This window comes from Oncorhynchus tshawytscha, linkage group LG33 (genome assembly GCF_018296145.1).
Source record: "Oncorhynchus tshawytscha isolate Ot180627B linkage group LG33, Otsh_v2.0, whole genome shotgun sequence".
In the NCBI taxonomy this organism is placed as follows: domain Eukaryota; kingdom Metazoa; phylum Chordata; class Actinopteri; order Salmoniformes; family Salmonidae; genus Oncorhynchus; species Oncorhynchus tshawytscha.
Genome location: NC_056461.1, coordinates 33,247,157 through 33,268,808, shown reverse-complemented (window position 1 = coordinate 33,268,808; position 21,652 = coordinate 33,247,157). Strand labels below are relative to the sequence as shown.

The 21,652-nt window shown below is 41.7% G+C and overlaps 1 protein-coding gene across 3 annotated transcripts; it reads right to left on the bottom strand.

Moving 5' to 3' along the window:
* Positions 1-110: 110 nt before the first annotated feature.
* On the bottom strand, positions 111-21,464 carry LOC112231226 (ribosomal protein S6 kinase alpha-3). Of its 3 annotated transcripts, none has more exons than XM_024397857.2 (22): positions 21,126-21,464; positions 20,611-20,652; positions 19,460-19,576; positions 19,204-19,285; positions 18,957-19,037; positions 18,760-18,839; positions 18,522-18,640; positions 18,270-18,307; positions 17,954-18,096; positions 17,697-17,767; positions 17,505-17,593; positions 14,836-14,900; positions 12,993-13,095; positions 12,766-12,890; positions 12,537-12,662; positions 12,352-12,441; positions 8,074-8,232; positions 7,718-7,879; positions 7,469-7,545; positions 5,645-5,762; positions 3,094-3,234; positions 111-2,988 (listed from the first exon to the last, which is right to left on the bottom strand). In XM_024397857.2, the coding sequence occupies exons 1-22, from the start codon at positions 21,189-21,191 to the stop codon at positions 2,866-2,868; spliced, it is 2,217 nt and encodes a 738-aa protein (XP_024253625.1). In that variant the 5' UTR covers positions 21,192-21,464; the 3' UTR covers positions 111-2,865. The 3 variants fall into 3 exon arrangements, with proteins under 3 accessions (XP_024253625.1, XP_024253626.1, XP_024253627.1); XM_024397858.2 differs by having other exon boundaries at positions 18,522-18,628; XM_024397859.2 differs by lacking the exons at positions 20,611-20,652; positions 21,126-21,464 and adding an exon at positions 19,777-20,039.
* Between the last annotated feature and the right edge of the window lie 188 nt (positions 21,465-21,652).

Here is a 21,652-nt window from a genome sequence, read left to right as displayed (position 1 = left end):
TTTAAAAAGTGGCTTCCCATGTTTCCTAACCGATCTGGTCTCCTACATCATATACTCATTAAAATGGATAGTTATGTGGCCTTTCGGTGGAGGAAAGAATGAACAATTGATGCATTACTTGATTGTATATTTATTTGATGTATTCATGATCACTTTTTAGGTTACAAATGAAGCTGCAGTCACTTGCCTGGCCCACATCTGAGAAACATTTCTCTGTAAAACATGGAAACAACCAGAGGGGAAAGACGCTATCTATTCACCCCTCCATCTAGCATGTTACATTTCCCCAGCATCTTCTTTGAAAGCCCTTCTCTTTCCCTTAACACCCCCCCCCCCAAACTAAAGCTGTCCTGTGACCATCATGCACACCAAGTAGAGAATGTTTCATTCATCAACATATACAAAAATACATTCTTAATGGTCTCTTAAAAGTAGACTGGAAAAGTAATCTTAATTGCTATAAGTATATCCCAAGTTCACGTTTCCCTTTATGATTATGAGAAGGACAAAAAAAATTGAAAGACTAAGTAAAGCAAGAAAACTCCAACCCCTCTGGGCCCTGCCCCAACACAAAGGTCTGAGAGAAAGTGCAGCAGCAGATACTGGAGTGAGGAAGGAGGTTAGCACTTTTTCTCCCCCCTTGCTGACAGGGCCTTGGTAAACTGTTGCACTATTAAGGAGTTTGTCAGTGTCCAAACCCTAATTGCCCAATAAATAAGCAATATAGTAATAATTCCATGTTGCTTATTCCCAGAGCCTTGCATTTAGAAAGTTGAGCCAATGCGGTTTGCGCATCATGATGCATTTTGTATTGACACTTCAACATTCTATGGCAGCCATGTTAGCTCACTATTAACAATAGCTACATGGGGAATATAAAAATAAAATAGAAAATTGTATAAAACTGAATGTCTGAATTGGGCAATGATGCAAAAACATGACACTAAAACATTCCATGGCAGCCATAATAGTTCCATAGAAATAGAATGAATATAACAGGCATCCCCATTAAAGTCAACAGTAGCATAATGGCTGGACTGGCAGCCATTGAGTGTACCTATGACTAGGTTGAATATGACAAAGGTTAAGAAAACAAGATTCTAATAGCCCATAACTCTTTGCAAGAATAGGAACAGCGGTGCTGGTTAGCAATGGCGCTGGTAGTTAACGAACACCAATGATCCCAGATTTGTGACAACGTTGTCTTAACCTGTATATTTTTTCCCTAGACCAATGGCAGGAAGTAAAAGCAAGAAGTATAAACTTCAATCTGTTAAGTCAACTCAACTGACATCACAAAAAATACATTCATGAGCCACATCAGCTAGCACACGAGTGTCAAAATCATTCCACGGAGGGCCGAGTGTCTGCGTGTTTTTGCTCCTCCCTCGTACCTGATTGATGAATTAAGATCACAAATTAGTAAGGAACCCCCCCACACTTGGTTGTCTAGGGATTGATTGAAACGAAAAACCAACAGACAAGGCCCTCCATGCAAAAGGTTTGACACCCCTGAGCTAGCATAATTTGAATGAACATTCTACATTACCATGGCAATCCAGAATCTATTGATAGAACATTCCAAATAAAACCTAGTGGTCAAACAAGGAAATGGCTCCATTCATTTTTCCCATAAGGGATTTTAGAAACACTTAAAATAAGGGCTTTTGATAATGGTGTAAATCTCTCTAGGACAAGGTGACTTATAAATATATTTGCCTGTATTTACCCCAACCCCCAAAAAAATGTGCTAATTAACTGTGAACGTGGCTATCATAAAGAACTACAAATGCCATGATGACCTGGACAAGTCTGCCAAATCGAGGCAAAGGAGATAATGTCTGGATTAACCATTTTAGTTACATTTAGTAATGAATAAATTGGCAAAATGTATTTAAATTGAAAATTATGTTAACTGTCTTGACACAATAACTGTTAGCAAAGGTGTCAGCACGTGCATGAGCTTGCAGGTATTTGTAATCTTGCTTGATGTCTACTTGGACACTAATTAGCATTTTTGAAGCAAAGTAAATTAAGACAAATATATCGGTTAGTCAACTTGTCAGAGATTTACATGGTCATCAAAATGACACGCCAGGGTAAACCTACACCAAACATAGCCCTTATTAAGTATCATATGGGAAAAATGAATTGCGGAAAAACAATTGGAACCATTTCCCTGTTTAACTGCTAGGTTTTAGGAGTGATGACACCTCCACTGTGGGGCTATACGGTGAGTTCATTAACCAGTCAAATTGCCAGGGTTAGAGCACCAAGTCAGTTCCATTCATTCTATTTCTATGGTTAGCTCCCCATTTAACATGACATGGGGAATATTTAAACAATGCTATGTACCCAAATGTCTGGAATTAGAACAATATAACATTCTAAAAATTGGCCTAACTAAAAATATGACTGTTTACATGTATCTAATATTTTCAGATCTATACAAGTGCATAGGTAGGGGGTAGGGGCTTAGCGGTTGATTTGGAATAAGGGGGACTGACTGTGCTCCATGCAACTGGGGGAAACATCATTTGAACCCTTTCCAAACCCCTTCATCCCCCAGTGCTTAACACAATCTCTGTTTAAACACAGACCTGTAGGAACCCGTATACATTTAATTCTATTTTTGTAGTAAATATCTCATTTTCATAAAATATACAGTTCAGCCTTTCCAAGAGTTTGTAACTCTTGGTCTGAAGGCAGTGATGATTGTACAAGCAAATACATGATACATTTTCTCAGTGAATGGGTTACCGTTTCTTTTTGGTCTTACACACTGTTCTTCTAACACAGCGGGAGTCGAAACACACTAATGCACTGGTGCAGTAGCATTAAACAGGTGAGATTGATACTAGTGGATCACAGGGCTGTGGAGGTCAACTTCTTCACTCCTCTTCTTTGAGCTAACGAGGAGCGCCCTACAGGGTCCAGCACAGGGGGAACATGCATGTTCAGAGCAGAATAAGTGGCTGCCATCGCACCCTGTAAGAGGGAGAACAGTCTTGGTGTTAATTTATCAATACCCAGCAGAGAAGCTTTCAGAGTGTCAGAAAAGAGAGACTTGTGCATTGAATAAAGTTTTGTTACCTTGACCAAATGAGGAGCATCCTGTCTATTGAGCTGGTACTTGGGCAACTGGTCCTTGTGTAATATCCAAGGGTGTCGCAGCACCTGAGCAGCAGTTAGCCTCTGGTGGGGGTCCACATGCAGCATCTTGGACACTAGGTCCTAAAGACAGCAATGCCAATGTTCAGATTGTGCATACTATCACTTCCATCAAGTATACAGTGCATTCAGAAAGTATTCAGACCCATTCACTTTTTCCACTTTGTTACATTACAGACTTATTCTAAAATTGATTAAATCGTTTTTATTCCCTCAATCTACACACAATGACAATTCAAAAACAGGTTTAGACATTTTTGAAAATGTAATTTTCAATTTGCCTTTTGGTAAATTCCAAGAGGGCTGTCATGTGCCGTTTACTGAGGAGTGGCTTCCGTCTGGCCACTCTCTACTATAAAAGGCCTGATTGGTGGAGTGCTGCAGAGATGGTTGTCCTTCTGGAAGGATCTCCCATCTCCACAGAGGAACTCTGGAGCTCTAGGAAGAGTCTTGGTGGTTCCAAACCTATTCCGTTTAAGAATGATGTAGGCCACTGCGTTCTTAGGGACCTTCAATGCTTCAGAAATGTGTTGGTACCCTTTCCCAGATCTGTGCCTCGATACAATCCTGTCTCGGAGCTCTACGGACAATTTATTTGAGCCCATGGCTTGGTTTTTGATCTGACATTTACTGTTAACTGTGGGACCTTATATAGACTAGAGTTCGACCGATTAATCAGAATGGCCGATTAATTAGGACCGATTTCAAGTTTTCATAACAATCGGAAATCGGTATTTTTGGGCGCCGATTTGCCTATTTTTTTATACCTTTATTTAACTAGGCAAGTCAGTTAAGAACACATTCTTATTTCAATGACGGCCTAGGAACGGTGGGTTAACTGCCTTGTTCAGGAGCAGAATGACAGATTTTCACCTTGTCAGCTCGGGGGATCCAATCTTGCAACCTTACAGTTAACTAGTCCAACGCAATAACGACCTGCCTCTCTTGTTGCATTCCACAAGGAGACTGCCTGTTACGCGAATGCAGTAAGCCAAGGTAAGTTGCTAGCTAGCATTAAACTTATCTTATAAAAAACAATCAATCATAATCACTAGTTAACGACACATGGTTGATGATATTACTAGATATTATCTAGCGTTGCATATAATCTGACTGAGCATACAAGCAGGGCAGTGTCCCCAGTTTACAATTGGCTCATTCATCCCCCCTCTCCCCTGTAACTATTCCCCAGGTCGTTGCTGCAAATGAGAACATGTAAAATAACGAATAAATAAAAGCATACAAGTATCTAAGTATCTGACTGAGCGGTGGTAGGCAGAAGCAGGCGCGTAAACATTCATTCAAACAGCACTTTCGTGCGTTTTCCCAGCAGCTCTTCGTTGTGCGTCAAGCATTGCGCTGTTTATGACTTCAAGCCTATCAACTCCCGAGATGAGGCTGGTGTAACCGAAGTGAAATGGCTAGCTAGTTAGCGCGCACTAATAGCGTTTCAAACATCACTCGCTCTGAGCCTTCTAGTAGTTGTTCCACTTAATCTGCATGGGTAACGTTGCTTCCATGGTGGCTGTTGTCGTTGTGTTGCTGGTTCGAGCCCAGGGAGGAGTGAGGAGAGGGACGGAAGCTATACTGTTACACTGGCAATACTAAAGTTCTTATAAGAACATCCAATAGTCAAAGGTTATATGAAATACAAAGGGTATAGAGGGAAATAGTCCTATAATTCCTATAATAAATACAACCGAAAACTTCTTACCTGGGAATATTGAAGACATGTTAAAAGGAACCACCAGCTTTCATATGAAACGTTAGCTTTCTTACATAGCACATATTGCACTTTTACTTTCTTCTCCAACACTTTGTTTTTGCATTATTTAAACCAAATTGAACATGTTTCATTATTTACTTGAGGCTAAATTGATTTTAGTGATGTATTATATTAAGTTAAAATTAAAATAAGTATTCATTCAATATTGTTGTAATTGTCATTATTACAAATACATTTTTTTATTTTATTATTTATTTTAAAATCGTCCGATTAATCGGTATCTGCTTTTTGGTCCTCCAATAATCGGTATCGGAGTTGAAAATCATAATCGGTCGACCTCTAATATAGACAGGTGTGTGCCTTTCTACATCATGTCCAATCAATTTAATTTACCAGAGGTGGACTCCAATCAAGTTGTAGAAACGTCTCAACGATGATCATTGGAAACAGGATGCACCGGAGCTCAACTTCGAGTCTCATAGCAAAGGGTCTGAATACTAATTTTGTTTATTTTTAATACATTTGCAAAAAAAGTCATTATGGGGTATCGTGTGTAGATTGATTTAAAAAAATTGAATTAATTTTAGAATAAGTCTAACAAACATTTGGAAAAAGTGAAGGGGTCTGAATACTTTCCGAATGCACTGTAGTGCTAGGAAAAGGATTCCGTTTTGAAACCACTATCATAGAGTAATTGGATACTATGGAAAGCACAGTGCTGCAGTACAACCGACATCCCAGACATACCTTGGCCTCTGCGGAGACTGAATTCCAGTAGCCACCCGTCAGAGAGAACTTTCCACTGCCGATCCGAGCCAAGATCTCTTCGGGAGTATCCTCTGGTCCATTGGCAAAAGGAGTGAACCTGAAATATCAAGATAAATACACACTAATAATGACTAATAAAATATGAATGTACTTTATTGTTGCTATTGTATTAGTGGGGAGAACAAGTATTTGATACACTGCCGATTTTGCACGTTTTCCTACTTAAAAAATTACAGACCTCTACATGCTTTGTATCATAGGTACACTTCAACTGAGAGACGGAATCTAAAACAAAAATCCAGAAAATCACATTGTATGATTAAGTAATTCATTTGCATTGTATTGCATGACATAAGTATTTGATCACCTACCAACCAGTAAGAATTCCGGCTCTCACAGACCTGTTAGTTTTTCTTTAAGAAGCCCTCCTGTTCTCCACTCATTACCTGTATTAACTGCACCTGTTTGAACTCGTTACCTGTATAAAAGACACCTGTCAACACACTCAAACCGACTCCAACCTCTCCACACTGGCCAAGACCAGAGAGGGTGTAAGGACATCAGGGATAAAATTGTAGACCTGCACAAGGCTGGGATGGGCTACAGGACAATAGGCAAGCAGCTTGGTGAGAAGGCAACAACTGTTGGCGCAATTATTAGAAAATGGAAGAAGTTCAAGATGACGGTCAATCACCCTCAGTCTGGGGCTCCATGCAAGATCTCACCTTGTGGGGCATCAATGATCATGAGGAAGGTGAGGGATCAGCCCAGAAATACACGGCAGGACCTGGTCAATGACCTCAGTCTCAAAGAAAACCATTAGTATCACACTACGACGTCATGGATTAAAATCCTGAAGCGCACGCAAGGTCCCCTTGCTCAAGCCAGCGCATGTCCAGGCCCGTCTGAAGTTTGCCAATGACTATCTGGATGATCCAGAGGGGGAATGGGAGAAGGTCATGTGGTCTGATGAGACAAATAGAGCTTTTTGGTCTAAATTCCACTCACCGTGTTTGGAGGAAGAAGGATGAGTACAACCCCAAGAACACCATACCAACCGTGAAGCATGGAGGTGGAAACATCATTCTTTGGGGATGCTTTTCTGCAAAGGGGACAGGACGACTGCACCGTATTGAGGGGAGGATGGATGGGGCCATGTATTGCGAGATCTTGGCCAACAACCTCCTTCCCTCAGTAAGAGCATTGAAGATGGGTCGCGGCTGGGTCTTCCAGCATGACAACGACCCGAAACACACAGCCAGGGCAACTAAGGAGTGACTCCGTAAGAAGCATCAAGGTCCTGGAGTGGCCTAGCCAGTCTCCAGACCTGAACCCAATAGAAAATCTTTGGAGGGAGCAGAAAGTCCGTATTGCCCAGCGACAGCCCCGAAACCTGAAGAATCTGGAGAAGGTCTGTATGGAGGAGTGGGCCAAAATCCCTTCTGCAGTGTGTGCAAACCTGATCAAGAACTACAGGAAACGTATGATCTCTGTAATTGCAAACAAAGGTTTCTGTACCAAATCTTAAGTTGTGCTTTCTGATGTATCAAATACCTATGTCATGCAATAAAATGCATATGAATTACTTATAAATCATACAATGTGATTTTCTGGATTTTTGTTTTAGATTCCGTCTCTCACAGTTGAAGTGTACCTACGATAAAAATTACAGACCTCTCCATGCTTTGTAAGTAGGAAAACCTGCAAAATTGGCAGTGTATCAAATACTTGTTCTCCCCACTGTATGTGTTCATATTTTTATGAACATCATTGGCTGCATTACTATTGGTAAAGCACGCATACCCAGTAAGCATTGTATAGAGCAGCACTCCTAGACTCCAGATATCACAGGCTGCATCATAGCCCTGTTTCTTCAGGACCTAACAACAATAGGAAGTATAGCACACTGCATTAGAATACATAATGCAAAGAATGCCATGTCAGTTACTAGACAAATATATTGAAAACTGAAAATACGATGAACTTGTTATAGTTAGACGACCATTAGCTGAGCATGCAGGTACTAGTCACAGAAACATGTAGAAGAGACACCTCGGGGGCGACAAAGTTGGCCGTGTAGCAGGGAGTCATCAGGAGTCCATTTTCAGCTCTCAGCTGTTTGGCGAAGCCAAAGTCACAGATTCGGATGGACTCTGGGTTTCCAGACTCATCCACGTACAGTATGTTACTGGGCTTCAGATCTCTATGGACAACCTGAGCAGGGTGACAGAAATTCCAACAGTGACATAGTGAGTCAGGGAGGCAAATTGTAGATTGTCAACTCGTATTGCTTATACTGTAGAAAGGTCCTGTGTATTGAAAGTAGCAAAGTGCTCAAAATATAGTGTATATACTTGGAACACGTAATATATCAGTATTATGCATCATTGTGATGGTGAATGTTTTACCCCCTGTGCATGCAGGTACTCCACAGTTTTGGTGATGGTGTGGAGAACTGCACTGGCCTCCCTCTCAGAGAAGAACTTCTGTCTGAGGATCTTATCCAGCAGCTCTCCTCCTTTCATCAGCTCTGTCACCAGGTACACTGAGCGCCCATCGTCAAACACCTACAGTTAACAGGGCACACAACCTCACAATGTCACCCAGAGAGACACTCACAAATAACAACTCATTATAGAAGAGTATTCAGCACACAAAAAAATATTCCCATAACTCTCAGGACATACTAGCCAAACAATGAAACAACAATTCAATTGTGAAACCTCACTGAACTCAACATGTAAAGTGTTGGTCCCATGTATCATGAGCTGAAACAAAATATCCCAGAAATGTCCGACACGCACTAGGGTTATATATTTTCCCGGTATTTTACAAATGTTCCATCCTGCGAATAAATCACTTTCCTCCCGGGTAAACCGGTATTTCCCGCCAAAACCGGAAGTGCCATTCAAAAGTATATAATGTCTGGATTTGATTGGAGCTTTGATCAGCATGAGAATTCAAACCTGATGTGCCATATATTAAATATACTGAACAACAATATAAAAGAAATATGGAACAATGAAAAATATTGTACTGAGTTAGTTAGTTTAAATTAGTCAATTTAAATTATTATTATACCTTTATTTCAACAAGGAACACAGACTGAGACCAAGGTCTCTTTTAAAGCTGGGACCTGCGTATACATGTTTACACATACAGTTGAGCAAATTAGGCCCTTATCTATGGATTTTACATGGCTGGGCAGGGATGCAGCCATGGGTGGGCATAGGTCCATCCACTTGTGAGTCAGGCCTACCCACTGGAGAGCCAGGAGCAGCCAATCAGAATGAGTTTTTCCCCACAACAGGGCTTTAATACAGACAGAAATCCCCCCCCCCCTCGGGTGAAGAAGCCGGATGTGAAGGTCCTGGTCTGGAGTGCTGACATCGCGGTTGTGAGGCCCGTTGGAAATTCTGTTAAACGATGTTGGAGGCAGCTTATGGTAGGGAAATGAACATTTAACTATCTGGACATTGTGTGGCATCTGTGGCATTGTGTTGTGTGACAAAACTTCAAATTTTAGAGTGGCTTTTTAAATAGTCCCCATCGCACAAGGTGCACCTGTGTAATGACCATGCTGTTTAATCAGCTTCTTGATATGCCACACCTGTCAAGTGAATAGATTATCTTGGGAAAGGAGAAATGCTGACGAACAGGGATGTAAACAAAATTGTGCTCAAAATTAAAGAGAAATAAGCTTTTTGTGCGTATGGAACATTTCAGAGATGTTCTATTTCAGTTCATGACACACGGGACCAACAATTTACATGTTGCATTTATATATTTTTGCTCAGTGTACACACGATATAAGCACAATACACACGCGCATGATTATACAATACAAGAGTCAGATAACCATATCAACTCAAATACAGTTGAAGTCAGAAGTTTACATACATCTTAGCCAAATACATTTAAACTCAGTTTTTCACAATTCCTGACATTTAATCAAAGTAAAAATTCTGTTTTAGGATCACCACTATTTTAAGAATGTGGAAAGTCAGAATAATAGTAGAGAGAATTATTTATTTCAGCTTCCACATGATGCCATCTATTTTATGAAGTGCACCAGTCCCTCCTGAGGCAAAGCACCCCCACAACATGATGCTGCCACTCCCGTGCTTCACAGTTGGGATGGTGTTCTTTGGCTTGCAAGCCTCCCCCTTTTCCTCCAAACATAATGATGGTCATTATGGCCAAACAGTTACATTTTTATTTCATCAGACCAGAGGACATTTTTTCAAAAAGTATAATCTTCATCCCCATGTGCAGTTGCAAACCATAGTCTAGCTTTTTTATGGCGGTGTTGGAGCAGTGGCTTCTTCCTTGCTGAACGAGTCATAGGACTCGTTTTACTGTGGATACAGATAATTTTGTACCTGTTTCCTCCAGCATCTTCACAAGGTCCTTTGCTGTTGTTCTGGGATTGAGTTGCACTTTTTGCACCAAAGTACATTCATCTCTAGGAGACAGAACGCGTCTCCTTCCTGAGCGGTATGACAGCTGCATGGTCCCATGGTGTATATACTTGCGTACTATTGTTTGTACAGATTAATGTAGTACCTTCAGGCGTTTGGAAATTCATCCCAAGGATGAACCAGATTGTGGAGGTCTACAATTTTTTTCCTGAGGTCTTGGCTGATTTCTTTTGATTTTCCCATGATGTCAAGCAAAGAGGCACTGAGTTTGAAGGTAGGCCTTGAAATACATCCATAGGTACACCTCCAATTGACTCAAATTATGTCAATTAGCCTATCAGAAGCTTCTAAAGCCTTGACATCATTTTCTGGAATTTTCCAAGCTGTTTAAAGGCAGTCAACTGAGTGTATGTAAACTTTTGACCCACTGGAATTGTGATATATTATTTCACTTATAATTCACTGTCTGTAAACAATTGTTGGAAAAATTAATTGTGTCATGCACGAAGTAGATGTCCAAACCGACTTGCCAAAACTATAGTTTGTTAACAAGAAATTTGTGGAGTGGTTGAAAAACAAGTTTTAATGACTCCAACCTAAGTGTATGTAAACTTCCGACTTCAACTGTAATAGATAAAGGTTGAACTCTGAAGTACACACACACACACATATATATAAAACTCTGCAAAAAAAAGAAACGTCCCTCGTTCAGGACCCTGTCTTTTAAACACTATTTCCCATGCTTGTTCAATGAACCATAAACAATTAAATGAACATGCACCTGTGGAACGGTCATTAAGACACTAACAGCTTACAGACGGTAGGCAATTAAGGTCACAGTTATGAAAACTTAGGACACTAAAAGAGGCCTTTCTACTGACTCTGAAAAACACCAAAAGAAAGATGCCCAGGGTCCCTGCTCATCTGTGTGAATGTGCCTTAGGCATGCTGCAAGGAGGCATGAGGACTGCAGATGTGGCCAGGGAAATAAATTGCAATGTCCGTACTGTGAGACGCCTAAGACAGCGCTACAGGGAGACAGGACGGACAGCTGAGCGTCCTCGCAGTGGCAGACCACGTGTAACAACACCTGCACAGGATCGGTACATCCGAACATCACACCTGCGAGACAGGTACAGGATGGCAACAACAACTGCCCGAGTTACACCAGGAATGCACAATCACTCCGTCAGTCCTCAGACTGTCCACAATAGCCTGGACTGAGGGCTTGTAGGCCTGTTGTCTGGTGAGGACCTGCCTTACATCACCGGCAACAACGTAGCCTATGTGGACAAACACGTCGCTGAACAGACAGGACTGGCAAAAAGTGCTCTTCACTGACGAGTCGCAGTTTTGTCTCACCAGGGGTGATGGTCGGATTTGCATTCATCGTCGAAGGAATGAGCGTTACACCGAGGCCTGTACTCTGGAGTGGGATCGATTTGGAGGGCCCATCATGGTCTGGGACGGTGTGTCACAGCATCATCGGACTGAGCTTGGTGTCATTGCAGGCAATCTCAACGCTGTGCGTTACAGGGAAGACATCCTCCTCCCTCATATGGTACCCTTCCTGCAGGCTCATCCTGACATGACCCTCCATGTCTGTGAAACTTGTTCAGTTTATGTCTCAGTTGTTGAATCTTGTTATGTTCATATAAATACTTACACGTTAAGTTTGCGGAAAATAAACGCAGTTGACAGTGAGGGGACATTTCTTTTATTGCTGAATTTAGGATAATAACACCATCTTGCTGTAACTTCAGTCAACGGTGACAACTGAGGCTTAAAAGCAAAACAGTGCAGGGCCTCCCGAGTGGCGAAGCGGTCTAAGGCACAGCATCGCAGTGCTAGAGGCGTCACTACAGACCCCGGTCCGATCCCAGGCTGTATCACAAACAGCCTTGATCGAGAATCCCATAAGGTGTCGCACAATTGGCCCAGCATCGTCTGGGTTAGTAGAGGTTTTACTTGGCTCGTCGTGTTCTAGCGACTTCTTGTGGCAGGCTGTGGGCCTGCAGGCTGACCTCAGTTGTCAGTTGAACAACGTTTCCTCCAACACATTGGTGCGGCTGGCTTCCAGGTTAAGTGAGCGGGTGTTAAGAAGTGCTGTTTGGCAGGATGCATGACTCGCCTCCCGAGCCCGTTGGGGAGTCGCAGTGATGCGAGAAGATCAAAATGAGGAAGAAAAAGTAAAATACATAAAAAATATATTTAAAAAAACATTGCTGCTTGCTTCATTCGCATACTGCTGATGTAATGACTCACATCTTTGAGAGTGATGATGTTGGGGTGCTGTCCATAGCGCAGAAGAATCTCCACCTCTTCTGTTGTGTCCCTCTTGGCCTTACTGATGATCTGGGATAACAACATCAGTAATAACAGTTAATCCTACCATTCTACCATGGGCATTCCCAGGGTGTGACATGGGCAGCCCCAGCGTTACAGCTCACCTTTACAGCATAATCCATACTGTTGCTCTTCTGAACACAACGTTTGCATATAGAGTAAGAGCCCACACCAATGTCCTCCTTCACATCATAGGCATCACTAAACTGTGCTGTGTTTCTGTGGAGTTGCTGAAGAGAGAGATAGACAGAGACCAATTCTGTTATTTCCACACACAACCATATTATAATAAATAAATACAGGGACCTATCCAGTACGTGCGTGTGTTGGTACCTGTATAGAGGACATGTTGATGTTAATGTTCTGTGGAGGTTGACTCTCCTCATCTGAGATAGCCACGAAGCTGAAGCCTCTAAACAGCTGGTTGGTGTTGGCACTCGGGGGACAGCCGGGAGAGTCTGTGGGAAAATCCTCATGTCAACCCTCACTACTTTTCATTCACACACACAATTATGAAACTGTGTATTGTATAAAGCACCAAACAAGAATCTGTCATTTACCCCGTGGAGTTTTTGCAGTGAATTCAGAGTCAAAGTAGATGGTGTCATCAGGTCTGCCACTCGCAGGTTTGAAGGGGGGATGGAGTTCTCTCCTGAATAATTTCTACAGGCATACCAAAAAAAAGGGGGAAACATTGGAATAAACCTTAACATGTTCATTTTATTTAACTGGGCAAGTCAGTTAAATTCTTTGGGATAGGGGGCAGCATTTTCACTTTTGGATGAATAGAGTGCCCAGAGTGAACTGCCTCCTCAGTCCCAGATGCTAATATATGCATATTAGTATTGGATAGAAAACACTCTGAAGTTTCTAAAACTGTTTGAATGATGTCTGAGTATAACAGAACTCATATGGCAGGCAAAAACCTGAGAAAAAATCCAAACAGGAAGTGGGAAATTTAGGTCATTTTTGAAGTCACCCCTATCAAATACACAGTGGGATATGGGTTATTTTGCACTTCCTAAGGCTTCCACTAGATGTCAACCATCTTTAGAACGTTGTTTCAGGCTTCTCATGTGACGTAGGACTGGATGGGAGCTCTGAGTCAGTGGTCTGCCTACTGCCTCGTTCTCAGTCACACACTTTCACTTGAGAGGTAGCTGTCGTTCCATTGCTTTTCAACAGAATGTAATTCTCCGGTTGGAACATTATTGAACTTTTATGATAAAAACATCCTAAAAATGGATTGTATACTTAGTTTGACAATTTTCTTCAACCTGTAATATAACTTTAAAAAAACATTTTGTCCAAATAGACCAGATCGCACATTTGGATTTGTTTACCAAACGCCCTAACAAAATAAGCTATTGGACATAAATGAAGGACATTATCAAACAAAACAAGCATTTATTGTGGAACTGCGATTCCTGAGAGTGCATTCTGATGAAGATCAAAGGTAAGTGAATATTTATGAATAATGTTGACGACCCAACATGGCAGATATTTCTCTGGCTGGTTTGGGCTCTGAGCGCCGTTCTCAGATTATGCTTTTTCCGTAAAGTTTTTTTGAAATCTGACACAGTGGTTGCATTAAGGAGAAGTGTATTTAAAGTTTAATGTATTTAAGCTGTATTTTCATCAACATTTATTATGAGTATTTCTGTGAATTCATGTGGCTCTCTGCAATATCACTGCATGTTTTGGAACTACTGAATCTAACACGCCAATGTAAAATAAGATTTTTGGATATAAATATGTACTTTACCGAACAAAACATCATGTATTGTGTAACATGATGTCCTGTGAGTGCCATCTGATGAAGATCATCAAAGGTTAGTGATGAATTTTATCTCTGTGTGCTTTTTGTGACTCCTCTCTTTGGCTGGAAAAATGGCTGGGTTTTTCTGTGAGTTGGTGGTGACCTAACATAATCGTTTGTGGAGCTTTCGCTGTAAAGCATTTTTGAAACCAGACACTGTGGCTGGATTAACGAGAATTGTATCTTTAAAATGGTGCCTAATACTTGTGTTTGAGAAATTTGATTTATGAGATTACTGTTGATCTGTATTTGGCGCCCTGCAATTTTATTGGCTGTTGGCGAGGGGTTGCGCGAGCGGAATGGAACCCAAGTCCGAGACAGGCCATCATTGTAAATAGGAATTTGTTCTTAACCTAATCCGGCCAAACCCTAACCCGGACGACACTGGGCCAATTGTGAGCCGCCCTATGAGACTCCCAGTCAAGGCTGGTTGTGATACAGACCGGAATCGAACCAGGGTCTGTAGTGACGCCTCTAGAACTAAAGACAGCTGCGCCACTCGAGAGTTTAAAAACAAAGCATTTATAATACACACTGACAGAGGAGCAGGCAGATGGCAAACGCATATTAATATGCAAACTTACGTTCCAGTCAATTGTGGAAAATAAGGAATGTCTCTTGATCTCTTCCACTCCATCTGGACCAGCACCTGTGAACAACAAATCCACACACATTACAGGATACCTGTGGTATCTTTTGTAATATGATTGCAGTTCAGTGATGTATATAATTGGTAGTTACAGCCTTGTCCCATCGCTGCAACTCCCATACGGACTCGGGAGAGGTGAAGGTCGAGAGTCATGCGTTCTCTGAAGCACGACCCTGCCACAAGCCACACTGCACGCTTAACCCGGAAGCTAGACTCACCAATGGGTCAGAGGAAACAGTCCAACTTGCGACCGTGTCAGTGTGCCCGGCCCGCCACGGGAGTCGTTAGAACACGATGGGACAAGGACATCCTTGCCGTCCAAACCCTCCCCTAACCCGGACAATGCTGGGCCAATTGTACACCGCCTCACGGGTCTCCCGGTCACGGCTGGCTGCAACACAGCCCAGCTAGAACCCAGATCTGTAGTGACGCCTCTAGCACTGCACCACTTGGGAGACAACCAAACACTATGTTCCGCCTAGAGTGGCAAGATATTTTTTTTTCTATTGAGTGAGATTAATTTAAAGGGGCAATCTGTGATTGCTACAAACATTTTTGGACTTGTGAATGAAATATGTGCAGTTGAAGTCATAAGTTTACATACACTTAGGTTGGAGTCATTAAAACTTGTTTTTCAATCACCCCACAAATTTCTTGTTAACAAACTATAGTTTCGGCAAGTCGGTTAGGACATCTACTTTGTGCATGACACAAGTCATTTTTCCAAAAATTGTTTACAGACAGATTATTTCACTTATAATTCACTGCGTCACAATTCCAGTGGGTCAGAAGCTTACATACACAAAGTTGACTGTGCCTTTAAACAGCTTGGAAAATTCCAGAAAATTATGTCATGGCTTTAGAAAATTCTGATTGACTCAAATGATGTCAATTAGCCTATTGGAGGTGTACCTGTGGATGTATTTCAAGGCCTACCTTCAAACCCAGTGACTCCTTGCTTGAAATAATGGGAAAATCAAAAGAAAATCAGCCAAGACCTCAGAAAACAAATTGTAGACCTCCACAAGTCTGGTTCATCCTTGGGAGCAATTTTCAAACGCCTGAAGGTACTACATTAATCTGTACAAACAATAGTACACAAGTATATACACCATAGGACCATGCAGCCTTCATACCGCTCAGGAAGGAGACGCGTTCTGTTTCCTATAGATGAACCTACTTTGGTGCAAAAAGTGCAACTCAATCCCAGAACAACAGCAAAGGACCTTGTGAAAATGCTGGAGGAAACAGGTACAAAAGTATCTATATCCACAGTAAAACGAGTCCTATATCGATATAACCTGAAAGGCCACTCAGCAAGGATGAAGCCACTGCTCCAAAACCACCATAAAAAAGCCAGACTACGGTTTGCAACTGCACATGGGGACAAAGATCGTACTTTTTGGAGAAATGTCCTCTGGTCTGATGAAACAAAAATAGAACTGTTTGGCCATAATGACCATTGTTATGTTTGGAGGAAATAGGGGGAGTCTTGCAAGCCGAAGAACACCATCCCAACCGTGAAGCACGGGGATGGCAGCATCATGTTGTGGGGGTGCTTTGCTGCACTTCACAAAATAGATGGCATCATGAGGTAGTAAAATTAGGTGGATATATTGAAGCAACTTCTCAAGACATCAGTCAGAAAGTTAAAACTTGGTCACAAATGGGTCTTCCAAATGGACAATGACCCCAAGCATACTTCCAAAGTTGTGGCAAAATAAGGACAACAAAGTCCAGGTATTGGAGTGGCCATCACAAAGCCCTGACCTCATTCCTATAGAAAATTTGTGGGCAGAACCGAAAAAGCATGTGCGAGCAAGGATGCCGACAAACCTGACTCAGTTACACCAGCTCTGTCAGGAGGAATGGGTCAAAATTCACCCAACTTATTGTGGGAAGCGTGTGGAAGGCTACCCGAAACGTTTGACCCAAGATCAACAATTTAAAGGCAATTCTACCAAATACTAACTGAGTGCATGTAAACTTCTGACCCACTGGGAATATGATGAAAGAAATAAAAGCTGGAATAAATCACTACTATTATTCTGACATTTTACATACTTAAAATAAAGTGGTGATCCTAACTGACCTAAGACAGGGAATTTTTACTAGGATTATATGTCAGGAATTGTGAAAAACGGAGTTTAAATGTATTTGCCTAAGGTGTATGTAAACTTCCGACTTCAAATGTATTGGTTGAATAAGATAACTTATAAAATACCCCATGAACTTAGTTCAACTGTTGTACGCCATAACAACTCAAAATTAGCTGTTTTTACTCCAATGTTTGTAAACAAAGTAAACGTAAAAAAACTTCATAGCCTAAACTTTTAAAACTATAAATGTAAACGTAAAAAAACTTCATAGCCTAAACTTTTAAAACTATAAATGTTGATATCATGAATGGTCAATCGTTGCATCCATAGCTATGTCTATGAATTTAAGAGTGGTTACATTTCTCCAGCCCCACCCCTCAGCTTTTTACCAAAACAAGGGCAGGGATGCGCTTTGTTATTGTTTCAACTGTTGATTGCCACTTTAAGCAATCATCAGTTACAAGCCATGGTGCACAATACCCTTTTAGTGATGGAGAATGATTACCTAGTCTGTTGCCTGGGTTGCGTTTGAAAAGGTTACGTAGGAGAGATTGGGCGTCTTGGCTCAGGAACTGTGGCATTCCCAACTTGGCCCTGCAGTGCAAACAAAACAATGACCATGGTAGATTGAGATCAAACTGTTATGTGCTAACAGCCTGGTTAAACTTGTACTCAAGACAGGTTGAGTAAGACGCACTTCAGTATCATGGTCATGGTTTCCTTCCGGTCCTTCCCTTGGAAAGGCAGTGTCCCAGTCAGCATCTCAAACTGGGGAAGATGAAAACAACATTGTATTAACATGTCTAATCAGTGGCAATGTCAGCCATTGGACACATTGGCCCATCCGGGCAGATATGAATGTGGACACACTTGATACTGGATATCAGATATTTGAACACATCCCAGGGTAATGAATTGCAGAGAGACAGAACCATTTGGAACTCCAGCACTCACCATGAGCACACCGTAGGACCACCAATCAGCGCTAAGGGTGTGTCCTCGGCGGTTCACAACCTCTGGTGCCATGTACTCCACTGTTCCACAGAAAGAGTAGGCCTTGTTCTCATGATCAATTGACTCTTTACTAAGGCCGAAGTCTGGAACAACAAAGGGCAGCAAAATGAGTTGAGCTGAAAATGGTACATAGGAAGACTAAGGGCTCCTAAAATTAAAAGGCATTAAAAACACTTTCTTATTCTGCTCGGTGGCTGAGTCAGGCCGAGTGTGAATATGAAACATTAATATGTAATAGGAGCAGAAAATCACTCACCAGTGAGTTTGATATGGCCCTCCTCATCTAACAGAATGCTGAAAGGACAGAGTGATCTCAGTCAGAGAGGAAATTCAACATCCGCCAGCAGAAACATACAGTAAACAGACTGTATATAACATAAATTCGAAGCTGAAAATAACATTAGATTTATAAAAAAAAAATATGCAATCATTTCCCAGGTTGCTGATTGGAAGAGAAACAAGTACCTAATGGGAAGAAGCAATGTCATAGCATTAGTGTAATATGTACTTCTCAGGTTTAAGGTCTCTGTAGATGATTCCCAGGCCATGCAGATGGTCCAGGGCCAGAGCCAGCTCTGCCAGGTAGAACTTCACATCCTCCTCTGTGAACATCACCTGGTAGACAGACTTGTTAAAAACAACACACCTAATATAATATGGACATGAATTACCAGGAAAAAATAAACGTTTTTTTTAATGTAAAAAATAAAATTAAAATAATAATAAATTATTTGAATTCTGCTCACCTCTTTAGACAGCCGTGTGAATAGATCTCCACCTCGGAGGAAGTCCAGAATCAGGTACAGCTTCCCTTCTGTCTGGAATGCTGTGAAGAATCATGGATACATATTGAAGTCAAAACTCATCTGTAAGGTTTAATGACCTGTGCTTATATCAGACATAGACATATGACAGGGCAGGCAGATGATGTCTGATAACTCACCGTAGTGTAGTCTGACTATGAAAGGATGGTTCACCTCTACCAGAATGTCTCGCTCCATCTTGGTACGGACCCTATCTCGCACTGGTGATTCGTGAAAGAAATGACAATTAAAAACACGACTGTAATATCATTCAAAAAATATATATATACTGTAGTTGTAAAGTAGTTTTAAAACCATTGCAAGCATAATATATTCAATATCAACAAATTCACAGAACAAAATAATTATCACAGCAGACTAGTGTACCTTTCAAAGTGGCCTTTTTCAGCACCTTCATAGCATACAGCTGTCCAGCATCAGGCCCTGTTATTTTCTTCACAAGGAACACCTGAACAGGGGAACATAGATAAGAGACACAAATCAGTTCAGCTATTAAACCCAACAGCATCCATCAATCAGTCAGTCTAATATACACAAATGTTCAGAGATATGAAAACTATAATTCATAATTTAAAAAACATTTAGACCACTACACAGTTTCATCTCACACACTGTCATTTACCTTCCCAAAGGATCCCTGTCCCAGTACCTTGCGGAGCTCAAACTGCCGCGGATCAGCCCTTTCAGAGCCCTCTTTAACATGGTTTGTGATACTGATCTCATTCACTGAGCCCTCATCCTGTGAAAGATTAGAGACACAGTCAAAACAAAACCAGGTACGCGCCAAATACACCGCAGTGTGGAGAGAGAATAGGAATACACAGTAATTCTATAAAACAAACACACAAATGTACAGACACACGTCACAAAGAATAATAAAGAGAAGCAATGGAATTAATCAAATAAAATACATTCACAAGTTTTGAAGTAAAACCCTACCAAGAAAGAGACTGTTTCAGCGCTGCATACTCAGAACCTTTTCTTTGCACTAGAGCAGAGAGTCATACTGTGGGAGGATGGAGAAATCAAATCCCATGCTTTCCCACCCAAACACAACACCAAGCCACATCAGACCCACGTACAGCACACCAGCTCTCAGCAAATTCCTTCTTTGGCCCGTGTTCTGCCCCAGCGGTGTCCAAATCTCCCATCCCGGTGCTGGGCCAGCAGAGCCCCTCTCCCTGTGTCACAGTGTGGCTGCGCTGGGATAGACTGCGCTACGCTCTGATCTGTCGGGGGAGGGAGCTGCCAACGGACAGCTTGCAACCGGTTCCACGCATTCAACACCCCCTCCCACTGCATCAAAAGGTGTGGAGGAGGATGACTAAAAGACATAGCATGCACTCTCCCTCTTTCACAGTCGCTTTCACTCTTTCGCTACCCTCATCTTCTCTTTAATCATTTTGCTCTCACCGACCCCACCACTAGTCCATATTAATACATAGTATTATTGTGGAGTGCCTGGATGTAGGTGTGTGAGTAGGTGAGAGAGGACAAAGAGAGAGAACTGAATTGAGAGAGAACATGAAACATAAATACATATGCACACACCAGTGGAGGCTAGTGAGGGGAGGACGGCTCATAATAATGTCTGGAAAGGAGGAAATGGCATGGCATCAAACACATGGAAACCATGTGTTTGATACCATTCCAATGATTCCTCTCCAGCCATTACCACGAGCACGTTCTCCCCAAGTAAGGTGCCACCAACCTCCTGTGAAAATAAGACAGTCTGGGAGAAGACAGGTGAGATTATTAAAAATGTTTACTCACACTACATACTGTTTCATCCTCCCCCATTGAGTCATCCATGACCTGTAACACAGAGAAAGCGATTTAACTGTGTCTCTCACACACACAAAAATTGGGGTGGGCTCGTGTTTTTGAAACTGTGTAATATGCTTCAGGGCCAATTGTTAGTTGATTAGAACATATAGAAATAAAACTGCATTTAATAGACCCAGTTTACACGTTAGAAATGGCAACTTGAACGATAAATATCACATGTTCGCTGTAGTGAGTAGTTAGCGATTTGTCCCCCCCCCCCCACGGTGTCCTGCAACAAATGGCTGTTAAGTTATCAGCCTGCACTTCTTGAGAAATAAGACAGCTTTAATCACAAATATGTAGTCCTTTTTTTAATCGCTTAAGTTTAATAATCAGTTTATGCGAAACTAAATCGAAGTTGGTGTCCCACAAACTGTGTGAGGAAGTGGATTCACAACAGCCCGCGTCAAACGTTGACGAATACAGCTAAGGTGGCCATCGTTCATTGGCATGTTCATTACCTCGTTTTCCGAATTCTCCAAGGCCATTTTCTGCCATGGGTCTGCTCCAAACTGTGCCAAGGGCATCTTCGACAAGAGTTCAGTCGCTGCCGCGCGCTTTCAGTGACTTAACACTGTCAAGGGTGGGATTCGAAAAAGTATTTCTTGAGGAGGGGGTGGGGGGGGTTCTCTTAAACGAGAAAACCAAAATAGTAAAATGGTTCCAGTTCAACCCTAACTGTGCGTTTAAACGGCTTTCATCACTCTTGCCAATGTTTTCTAGGAACTTCATAAACACTTTTTCCACATCAAAAATCACTCACTTCCGTTCTCTCTCAATATGGCGCCGTGGTTCGGTCTACCTGTATGTCAGAACGAGGCTCTGGAATGCGTCATACGTCATTGGTTGGGAGGGACATGATATGGCATCAAAACAGGTGATGATACGCAATTACTAGGTTAAAGTTGATCAAATATGCAATAAGCCTCGATGTGACATGGAAAATGTAACCTAGAACTTACATCACAATAGGGCCATATAAGTTGAA